Raw genomic sequence first — 11,901 nt, forward strand, 5'->3', positions numbered from 1 at the left:
TCTCAAAACAAACCAAGAGAGATTAAAGAATTAAAGGAGGAAAGCAGCAGAATCGAATATAATTCAAGAATTCAAGAATCCAGATCACAAAGCTATCAACCAATTAACTCTAAACTAAAACTAACCCAAAACCAGCAGAACATTAGATTGCAAGATAAATCAAGGTAAACCCAGTGGTAAAAAGGGAAAATTTGAACTACCCAAAGAGGGATTATGAGCAAACAAACCGATTCAGATCAGAACCTTTGGAGAACTGAAAGGCGTAGCTAAAACCACCACTTGGAATTTCAGAGCCAACAATGGCGGTGGCACCAAAGAGGAACGAGGAAGAAGAGTTCCTAATTTTCTACAGGAAACTTGGAAGCCATAAGAGAAACACGAAGCTTACGCTGAGATAGTGAGCGGCGAAGAAGCGTTTATGTGTGTTTATGGATTACATTAAAATATTTAAAAGTTTAAGAATCAATTTAGAATGTGGGTCATAATTTGAGGCCACATGATGCAATTTGAAGACACCAAATTTCGTCCTATAGCCCAAGACCAAGGAACCCAGCAGAAACACGTGAAGCCCAACAGACTTCTATCGCCTCTCCACCGGCGTCGCAACCCTCATATGTGAGGACTCTTAACAGCCGCCGCGCGCACGTAACCATCTCCGAGAATCTCGGTCATTATCAAGATATCAACATTAACATTTTACTAGGATTTAAATAACCAAAAATAGGAGTACATGAACACTATAAATACAGTGTAATCCCTAATGTAAGGAGGGGGAAATACACAAAAAAATACCCGAGATATTACATTCGGAAATTACCGGAGAAAACAAGAAGAATACGGTGGAAAATATACGGGGTCAAACAAAAAAAGAACAGAAACTGAGAGGAAAAAAAAAGAAAAGGCTTACCTTTCACCGTCGTGGTCTCACCGGAATCGAAGCTCCGATTGTCAGTTCGTGAATCCAAACTGAGGGAGCAACATATCTTGAATCCAAGTCAATCTGACGGTCTGATAACATAGATCAGAGAGTGAAAATCGAAAGGTTTCGATGTTGTTTCATCCACACCGAGTATTTTTCGGACAAACCAAGGTCAGATCCAAGTTTCCAGTGTTGATACGAACCTCTCTGTGAAATTTGACGACGAACGATCGCCAGAGGGTGGCGGTGGACAGCGATGGTACTTCCCCGGCGAGGTGAGGGAGCATTCTTTCCCTCTGTTAACTTTCTGGAATTTGAAACAGAACACGTTTCAAGTGTTTTTATTTTACTTTGTATACACATTTCTTAATATTGGTCATATTATCATTTTAATCATAGATGGAACTTGATTTGGCCCATTTTCTTCAATTATGATATTTTGGTCCCTATGCAAAATTTACTTTAACTTCTAGGATTGTTTTTGCATTCATTACATTCTCATTTATGTTATAAATATTTATCATTATTAAATGTGTGATATGTCATGGTTATCAAATATATACATATATATATATATTATTGTTTTAATTTTAATATTTTTCCTTATTTTTTAATATATATATATATATATATATTTTGTTTTATTCATCATTTAGTTTACTTTTATTTTCTTTATTTATCCTTATATATATATATATATATATATATATATTTCTCTCTCTTGATTTTATCTTATTTTATTTTATGTATTTTTTATATATATTTATTTTTTTATATTTCTTTCACTTTCCCCATATTTATTTTAATTATGCAATTTTTTTATCTTTAATCTTTCTCTTTATTATTTGTTTCACTTTCCCCCTTCTTTATTTTATTTTTCGTATTTTCATTTGTTTTACTCACTTTTTTTCCTAACATTTATCATGACTCTTTAAAGGTATTTCCGTAAATTAATCAGAGGTAAGTAATTTAGGATCAAATGTTACCTTTTAATTTAAAATTATAATTTTCTTAATTAAAGACAACTGGAAATTACGTAGTACCGAAAGGGCAGGTCAACCCTTCCTTGACTGTAACCGACTCCCGAATCCGACACATCTTTGGTAAGACGCAGATCAGGTAAGAAATAAGGTATTCGATCTACCTATTTTTCATAAAATAAATGATCGGTGGCGACTCCAACCCACTTTCCTAAGTCGAAACCCGATTCCGGGGCCCAACTGAAAGACAGTTACGACAGCTTGGCGACTCTGCTGGGGACGCAGGTAAGTGAGTCAGGCTAAGGTAATTTCCAGTTGTCTTTTTAACGAAAAGGGTAAGTTTAAATTTTTAGATAACATTTCGATCCTTATTGCTTACTTTTGATTATATTTTTTGAGTAAATAGTCGCACTAACCGTTTTCTAATGATTTCAGCTCTTAAAGATTTTTCATCTAAGGCTCTAAACTCGAGCTTCGAACCCTATTTTAAGTGGGGGTGAAAGCGACGCCTTCGTGTGAATTTATTCACCGTACGGGCCTAGCAAGTAGCCTTCGGGATTCATATACATTATGTCTTCGTGTGAATTTATTCACTGTGCGAGCATAAGGGAATGTGTTCTCTCGAGTTTAACTTAGTCCATGCAAGCCTGTGATGGGTTTAGGACTAAGGGTCTGGCAAGCCCAAGGGGACACTAGCAATGAGAACCCGGGTACCATTTTTAGAACCAAAACCGGGAGATCATGGAGAATTAGAGCCCACCCCAAAACCTCATTCCAAACCCTAGGTTATCTTGAGATTATTTCCTGCTTTACCTTCTGTTCAAAGCATACGAACTAGACAAATATGCGGTTAGGATTTGTTTGAAATTAGCATACGGGATAGAGATCAAGTTCGGGTAGGAATAATAAAAGAATGTGGGGTAGTTATTATGTGGGGTAAGACTTTTTATTTTCATTATTGTTTTAACTTACCTTACTAACTCTTTTCATTTATATTTTCTTTTATTTTATTTTCATTATTTGTATCATTAAAAAGAGGTGTGGATCCACTAAAACATGTTCGTTAAACCAAAATAATCTGCATTAATAGACAAAGGGGATGTAATACAAGTGATAAAAAAATGCAGGGGTCCGGCTATGGTCAGAAAAATACTCAGAAAGAAAAGGAGGACAATTTGCAAGGCAACTATGTGTCACATTCAATCAAGAAGACGTGGTGCCCACAATCAAGTTCATCAAAAGTTAACTTTTCAAAAATGGGTTGACAAATGTGATAGGGGCAAGACGAGAAAAAGGTTACTAACCTCGAGAGTCTCTTCAAAGATAACAAGAACAAGATGCAAAACGATAGCTGAATTGGAAGTCATTGTTGACAAATTCAAGAAAATGAACTTTGGAGTTTCCGATTCAGCAAATGATGAAAGCCAGAGATGCAATCATTCGATACTTCTGGGAACAAGTACAAAAAATAGATCGCCACTTGCACGGTTTAGCCAGAAAAGCCGGAGTGGTTCAGCAGTGTATTCGACCGGTGACAGACGAAGGCAGAAGACTAGTCAACTTGTTTTGGGGTCTAGAGGATTTAGTCCGAACGTACCTCTAAATATGTTTATTGTCTCTTAGATAAAACACTTTTATCCCAATAAAGATTATTCATAATAACAGACATGTTTTCGGATCAATGCCTCAAACATTTCATGCATTTTGCATTTTGTACCTACATTTCATTTCTAAGCATTTTCATAAACATGAAATTTCTTCATGGAGGATTCGATGAAGTGGTCTTAACCACATGACACCATATGGAAGCAAGATTGTAACATTAAAGAAAAAACTGAAATTAGTGCAGTGGGAGCTTGATCAGCTGATTGTAGGACTAAGCCTGTCAGGGGATATGAGAAAAGAGTCTCAATATCCTAAGGGCTACGAAGTTGAAGCTATTTGCAATTACCACATAGGAAGCTCCAAACATTCATCTGAAAACTGTAAGACACTAAAGCGTAAGATCCAAAACCCGATAGATTCAGGGCATGGACAACCGAAGAAGGTGGCATGGCATATACCATTTGCACTTATAAGATTGTTTTGTTTGAACACATCTCTAATCTTTCATGTTTGCTTAATCTTTTAAACGATTTAATTTATGCTACTTTCTAAGGTGGAGCAATTGAACAAATTTTAATCTTTAGTTTTTCGAATATTAAATGAATTAAGGATTCTTTTAATTCTTCAAGAATTATAGATTTTTGACATATGACAAGATTAGACATTTCTTATCCCGTCTCAAACCCCAAAATAAAATACCTTGATTCTTTACCCAAAATAACTCATGGTCATTACCAAAAAGACTAAATTTTGACATTACCTCCCTTTGAAATTCTTGAACATTGCCTTTATCTTTTTGATACACACATACCTATCTTTGAGTCAAATAAAATCACACCACTGTCTTTTTAGACTCAAAATTGACATTTTGATACCCATTAAAACCCAAGGCATTGAGTTATTCATTTGAACATGAGCATTTTTCTTAGACATAACTTGGGGCATCTTGTAGGGAGCTTGAACATTAAGACATCTGGAAGAAGAATTCATATGAAATAATTCATATGAAATAATTCTATCTTGCATTAATTACACTGTTTTCATGTAAATAAAATTAATCCTGAAAATCTATCCCCCTGGGGATAGCTCTTATGTGAGGAATTCCATGTATGAAATGACGAACGACTTTCTTTCTTTATCCCTTTACAATATGAGAAAAAATATATCCCTTGTGTTCTCTTTTTGAGCCTATAGTATTTTTCTTCTGATTCAACCCTAACCAAGGATCACCCTCCACACTGGGGGGCAAGGTGGAAGAAATCTACTCACATGAGTGAAGACATTAATCCAAAGGAAATACCAAAAGGTGGGCCAAATACCAAGTGCGAAGATTCAATCAAGAACAAAAAAGAAAAGAAGCAAAAAAGAAAAAACAAGAACAAAAAAGAAAAGAAGCAAAATCAAAAGGAAAAGGGACAAAAAACACATGCAAAGATTCCCTAAAGACAAATGGCACATCAAGCTTCAAACTATGAGATTGATCAAGCACAATCATTCTTGAATCACTGAATCACTTCACTCGAAGATCATAGAGCATCAGGAGAAAGAGACATTTTGAGCAAGACAAGATCGAGGGCATCAGAATGAATTAATCCTTGGTTCAATACCCTGAAACACTTATTTGGGCCTATTTATCCTTTTCTTTCATAACCATGAGCCCTGGCCTACATTATGTGCCTTAAAAGTCCCTTCTAATCATACATGGATTTCTAAACAAAAGAGACTATCTTCAGATTTCATCCCGCCCATCAGGATTAATTTGCAAAAAAAAAATAATGTAATTAATGCATGGTAAAGAAAAATGACAAAGGAGGGTTCAAGACGTAAATCCTGAATAACGTCTTGAAATCAAATGAGGGTTCGAGTTGAAAACCTGAAAATGCGGCTCGAATATAAAAATTGTGCAACTGAGGCGATCACACAAATTCCTTGATAAGGCATCGCACAATCCGAGTGTGACAACGAAGGTTGGGAGTCAGAGAACACTTCCAGCAGAGAAACATGCAAGCTACCCCATCAATCATTTGAGCATAAAATGGCAAACCTTTGACCAAACACGATAATCTGAGACTTTTTTATCATTTCCTTACTTAACCATTTCCCAAAGATAGCTTTGATATTGACACTTGTCAAATAGCTATAATTTTTTGAAGGATTAACATTGTAATTAATTCTTTAATATCCGATGAACTCTAGTTTTATGATTCGTCTCAATTGTAAAACCGTGAAAGTGACAATATTTTCAAAACTTTTGGTTAAACATTTTTTGAAACTCTTTTAATTGATATTTTCATAACTTTGAAAATAAAAGAAAAAGAAAAACATTTTTTTCAAATAAGACAGTCTCTCTAGAGTGAATCTTGGTAAATGACATGTGACTCTTAGACACAAAGCTCGTGCTCAGAATCAATGTTGAAGCAAGAAATGAGGAACATTTGGGGCATCTTTGAAGATTCAACATCAAATATTGGGGCATTTTTTGATATTGGGGCATCTTTGGGGATTCAACATCCTAATGCGAATTATCAGACCTTCTGAAGGCATTTCCTCCACATGCAGGAACAAGCAGGCAAAAATGAGGCTCTATCCAAGAGATAAATGACATTAATTCATGTTGCATGCATCTTAGACATACTTGAGAGCATCACATTTATCATTTTTAGCATACATAATTTTTGCAGCTTTAGAGTCAAGTTTCAACTTCAATGCGAAAGATACCTGATTCAAAAGAGTTTGTAAAAATCGATAGTGGTTGCTTAACTCAGTAGCAAGGAGCTACACCTCAACTAATTTGATATATTGAAAGATCGACAGATCTTAGAATCAACTTCAGACGAGTTCGAGAGCTAATTCAGAACTGATCCAGTTCGTATTTTCAAGTTGGATTTCAACTTCACGACGAAGGATATCCAATTCCTGGCTCAACTTCACGACGAAGGATATCCAATTCCTGGCTCAACTTCACGGTGAAGGGGCCACCCACAATTTCTACTTCACGACGAGGGGAATCGTGCTCATCATTGTCTCTCTTGAGACAGTTTCCCTTGAAATGAATTTTGTCTCTCTTGAGACAGTTTCCCTTGAAACAAACTTTGTCTCTCTTGAGACAGTTTCCCTTGAAAAAAACCTTTAAAATTGTTTCTCTTGAAACACAAAAACCTTTGAAACATAAACATTGAAAACATTTCCCTTGAAATGGATTTTGTCTCTCTTGAGACAGTTTCCCTTGAAACAAAATCTTTGAATATGTTTTCCTTGGAACTAATTTCATCTCCCCGTGAGACAATTTCTTTTGGAACTAAGTTTTGTCTCTCTTGAGACAGTTTTTCTTAAAACAAATTTTTTTCCCTTGAGACCGTTTCTCATGAAACAACAGATATCTTTGAGATCGTTTCCCTTGAAACGAATTCTGTCTCTTTCGAGACAATTTCTCTTGAAGCATCATCTGAACCGTTACACTCAGCTCAGGCACATACTTGGGATGGTCGAAAGCATTTCTCAAATAAAAAAATAGAATATGCACATCAGATTTGAACATTTGAAGAATTCGAGATCAGGGATCAGAACTTGAAGATTCCAGAAAAACAACCGGAGATCGAGATTTCTCTCCTGAGCCCAAAAATAACATATGTTGCATATGCATTTTAGGCATACCTAAGAGCATTGCATCCATCTCATCACATATATGTATAACTTTTTCAGGTTTTATCTAGAGTCAATTTCAACTTCGTGGTGAAGGATATTGAACTCAAAACGACACAATTTGCTCGAGAGTAGATTTCAACTTCACGACGGAGGATATCTAACTCTAAGCCAAACTTCATAATAAAGGGGTCATCCACGCTTTCAACTTCACGGCGAAGGGAATCATGTCCACCCGTAACATACAATACTTGGATTTCAACTTCACGACGAAGGATATTCAAGTCAAGGCTCAACTTCACGACGAATGGGCCATCCACGATTTCAACTCCACGACGGAGGATATCGTTCCCACACATCCACGATTTTAACTCCACAACGGAGGATATCGCGCCATTTAAGACAACACAAGTTCAACTTCACAACGAAGGGACGACTGGTTGTCAACAAACCATTCCCAATTTCAGAGCCAATTTCAACTTCACAGCGAAGGATATTGGACTCGAGACAATACAAGTTCAACTTCACAACGAAGGGACGGTTGGTTGTCAACAAATAATTTCCCAGTTCCAGAACCAATTTCAACTTCACGGCGGAGGATATTGGACTCGGAAGGGGTCACCCACGGTTTCAACTTCACGACGAAGGGAATCGTGCATACAAGCAGCATCCATCTTTAGATTGGATTTCAACTTCACGGCGAAGGATATTCAACTCAAAGAAGGAGTGTCTGTCAACAAACTTTCCAGTTTTAGAGTCAATTTCTACTTCACAGCGAAGGATATTGGACTCGAGACAACACAAGTTCAACTTCACAACGAAGGGACGACTGGTTGTCAACAAACCATTTCCCAATTTCAGAGCCAATTTCAACTTCACAGCGAATGATATTGGACTCGAGACAACACAAGTTTAACTTTACAACGAAGGGACGGCTGGTTGTCAACAAACAATTTCCCAGTTCCATAACCAATTTCAACTTCACGGCGGAGGATATTGGACTCGGAAGGGGTCACCCGCGGTTTCAACTTCACGAAGAAGAGAATCGTGCACACAAGCAACACCTATCTTTAGAGTGGATTTCAACTACACGACGAAGGATATTCAAATCAAATAAGGAGTGTCTGTCAACACACTTTCCAGTTTCAGAGTCAATTTCAACTTCACAGCGAAGGATATTGGCCTCGTAACAACGCAACTTGCATTGGATTTCAACTTCAAGACAAAGGATATCCAATTCTCATGCTCAACTTTACGAAGAAGAACCATATACAATTCCGACTTCACAAACAGATTGACCCAACTTCATGACAAATGATTCATCTGTAACACCACAACACCAAATTCTTCAGGTCAAGTTTCACCTTCACGAAGAGGTGTCCTGAGCCAGAAGACGATTCAGAGGCCACTTGCCAAAGGCTTTGAGCTCGTTTTCAACTTCACGACGAAAGATTTCGTGCTCAAACTTTTCCAATTTAAACTCAACCTCACAACGACGGAGTCATTTTGTGATTGAAAAATCAGTTTCAATATCGGATTTCAACTCTACAACAGATGATATTCGATATGAACAAAATTTGTGTCTTGTAATCTTTGCTCCATTTTCGTTACACGATAATGAGCAAAGAGGGCAGCTGAAGACACCAAATTTCTTCATATAGCCCAAGACCAAGGAGCCCAACAGAAACACGTGAAGCTCAATAGACTTCTATTGCCTCTCCACCGGCGCCGCAACCCTCATATGTGAGGACTCTTAACAGCCGTCGCATGCATGCAACCATCTCCGAGAATCTCGGTCATTATCAAGATACCAATATTAGTTTTTTACTAGGATTTAAATACCCAAAAATAGGAGTACATGAACGCTATAAATACAGTGTAATCCCTACTGTAAGGAGGGGAAATACACAAAAAAATACCCGAGATATTACATTCAGAAATTACCGGAGAAAACAAGAAGAATACGGTAGAAAATATACGAGGTCAAACAAAAAAAGAACAGAAACTGAGAGAAAAAGAAGAAAAGACTTACCTTTCACCGTCGTGGTCTCACCGAAATCGAAGCTCCGATTGTCAGTTCGTGAATCCAAACTGAGGGGAGCAACATATCTTGAAACCAAGTCAATCTAACGGTCTGATAACATAGATCAGAGAGTGAAAATCGAAAGGTTTCGATGTTGTTTCATCCACACCGAGTATTTTTCAGACAAACCAAGGTCAGATCCAAGTTTCCAGTGTTGATACGAACCTCTCTGTGAAATTTGACGACGAACGACCGCCAGAGGGTGGTGGTGGACATCGGTGGTACTTCCCCGACGAGGTGAGGGAGCATTCTTTCCCTCTCTGTTAACTTTCTGGAATTTGAAACAGAACACGTTTCAAGTGTTTTTATTTTACTTTGTATACACATTTCTTAATATTGGTTATATTACTCATGTAATCATTTTAATCTTAGATGGAACTTGATTTGGCCCATTTTCTTCAATTATAATATTTTGGTCCCTATGCAAAATTCACTTTAACTTCTAGGATTGTTTTTTGCATTCATTACATTCTCATTTATGTTATAAATATTTATCATTATTAAATGTGTGATATGTCATGGTTATCAAATATATACATATATATATTGTTTTAATTTTAATATTTTTCCTTATTTATTTTTATATATATATATATTGTTTTATTCATCATTTATTTTACTTTTATTTTCTTTATTTATCCTTATATATATATATATATATATATATATATTTCTCTCTCTTGATTTTATCTTATTTTATTTATTTATGTATTTATATATATATATATATATATATTTATATTTCTTTCACTTTCCCCATATTTATTTTAATTATGCAATTTTTTTATCTTTAATCTTTCTCTTTATTATTTATTTCATTTCCCCTTCTTTATTTTATTTTTCGTATTTTCATTTGTTTTACTCACTTTTTTTCCTAACAATTATCATGACTCTTTAAAGGTATTTCCTTAAATTAATCAGAGGTAAGTAATTTAGGATCAAATGTTACCTTTTAATTTAAAATTACAATTTTCTTAATTAAATACAACTGGAAATTACGTAGTACCGAAAGGGCAGTTCAAGGGTGCTAACCTTTCCTTGACTGTAACCGACTCCCGAATCCGACACATCTTTGGTAAGACGCAGATCAAGTAAGAAATAAGGTATCCGATCTACCTATTTTTCATAAAATAAATGATCGGTGACGACTCCAACCCACTTTCCTAAGTCGAAACCCGATTCCGGAACCCAATCGAAAGACGGTTACGACACAATTAACTTAGTTTTAAAATATATGGGATTTTAGATTGACATTTTCTTTTTCCCTCTGCATAAATGCAGGGGATATCTTCGGACAAGATCTTGGATGTAAGAAAGCTTTTAGCAGTCCACGTTGAGACCTGCCATTTGACCAACTTCTCCCTCAATCACGAGGTAAAAAAATATATATAACCTTTCTAATGTGGGAAATGGAAATATGGCAATCGACATCCACTGTTAAATCTACGTAGAAAAACATGCAGCAGGGCAGACCAGACCAGACCAGACCAGAACAGCTTTTAGCAGTTCATCCATGGCGGTTATTACATCTACTTTGGAACAGTATTAACGTTTGAGAATTTCTTCTACAGGTACGAGGAAATCAACTTAAGGATTCCGTCAACATTGTCTCGCTTAAACCTTGTCAGCTGTCTATCATCCAAGGTGTCTTCCCCGACTCTGCTGTTAACTTTTGGTTTCTTCGGTTACTCGTCTTTTTAACTTAATTCTACGCAGAGGATTACACGGAGGATCTAGCGGTTGCGCACATCCGACGGCTTCTCAACATTGTCTCCTGCACAACCTCATTCGGTTCTCCAAAATCTGCTGGTCGAACCAGTCCCAAAGAATCGGGTTCTAAGGAATTGACTGTCGTCGACAATGGTCCGACCCATGGGTGTGAATCTCCCAATAACTCCAAGGCGAAGGAAAAAATCGACGCTACTGCGGCAGTGTCGATGTGTCCTCTGCCCCGGCTCAGCCAGTTCTATGATTTCTTCTCCTTTTTTCACCTCAATCCACCTATACAATGTAACATCCTACACCAGTACGACACACAATCGATCAATGAGAGTGTCACACAGAACTACCAGAGTGACTAACCAACAAATTTACTTATCATATTCACTTGAAATTAAAGCTTCATATGTAAATACTTGCACTAAATAGAAAATAAAATCCATGTAAAAATAACTTACAATCGGGAGCTCCCACAATTACAAAATAAATCAAAATATACATACCAGGTATATAAAACAAATTACGACTCAATTTTTCAAAATAGAGCTTTGAATATACATGCCTTCTAGAAATTTGAGACATACTCTGCTCTGTTGTTTGGTTTGGATTTCTTCTAGTCAAAAGGTTTCTCTACTGATCTTCACCTAATATGTATAAGAAAACAAATTCCAAACGCTGAGTTAACTAGCCCAATGCCACACTAACAACTAAAATATACTTACAGGGGTACATTTATGACATACTTTAATAACTAAAATAATACCATGCATCATCAATACAACGTTAGTGAGTATCCTTGAGATACTCACTCTCTACGCCATGATAAACATCATAATGCGACTGAGGGATTTCTATATCTCAGAGTTCACGCACCCCTCTAGTTTATTGAGGATGTGGCACCCGGAATCACTACATTGGACACCACAACCCCAACTAGCCCACCCATTGCGAGT

At 36.5% G+C, this 11,901-nt stretch overlaps 1 protein-coding gene across 1 annotated transcript; it reads left to right on the forward strand.

The window, feature by feature from the left end:
• Positions 1 to 299: 299 nt before the first annotated feature.
• LOC120161170 (protein TSS-like) lies at positions 300 to 11,310 on the forward strand. The gene is made up of 6 exons (XM_039171438.1): positions 300 to 397; positions 1,110 to 1,194; positions 9,353 to 9,466; positions 10,511 to 10,603; positions 10,801 to 10,873; positions 10,946 to 11,310. Exons 1-6 carry the CDS (start codon positions 300 to 302, stop codon positions 11,308 to 11,310), a joined length of 828 nt encoding a protein of 275 aa, XP_039027369.1.
• The last annotated feature ends 591 nt before the right edge of the window (positions 11,311 to 11,901 follow it).

Source organism: Hibiscus syriacus, unplaced genomic scaffold (assembly GCF_006381635.1).
Source record: "Hibiscus syriacus cultivar Baekdansim isolate YM2019G1 unplaced genomic scaffold, ASM638163v2 tig00002880_pilon, whole genome shotgun sequence".
NCBI lineage: Eukaryota > Viridiplantae > Streptophyta > Magnoliopsida > Malvales > Malvaceae > Hibiscus > Hibiscus syriacus.

Excerpts from the sequence above, each read along its gene's own strand:
- LOC120161170 (XM_039171438.1), top strand. The coding sequence starts at position 300 with ATGGCGGTGGCACCAAAGAGGAACGAGGAAGAAGAGTTCCTAATTTTC. Across the intron at positions 9,467-10,510 it reads GGTGGTACTTCCCCGACGAG|GGGATATCTTCGGACAAGAT; the intron begins GTGAGGGAGCAT and ends GCATAAATGCAG. Across the intron at positions 10,604-10,800 it reads ACTTCTCCCTCAATCACGAG|GTACGAGGAAATCAACTTAA; the intron begins GTAAAAAAATAT and ends TTTCTTCTACAG.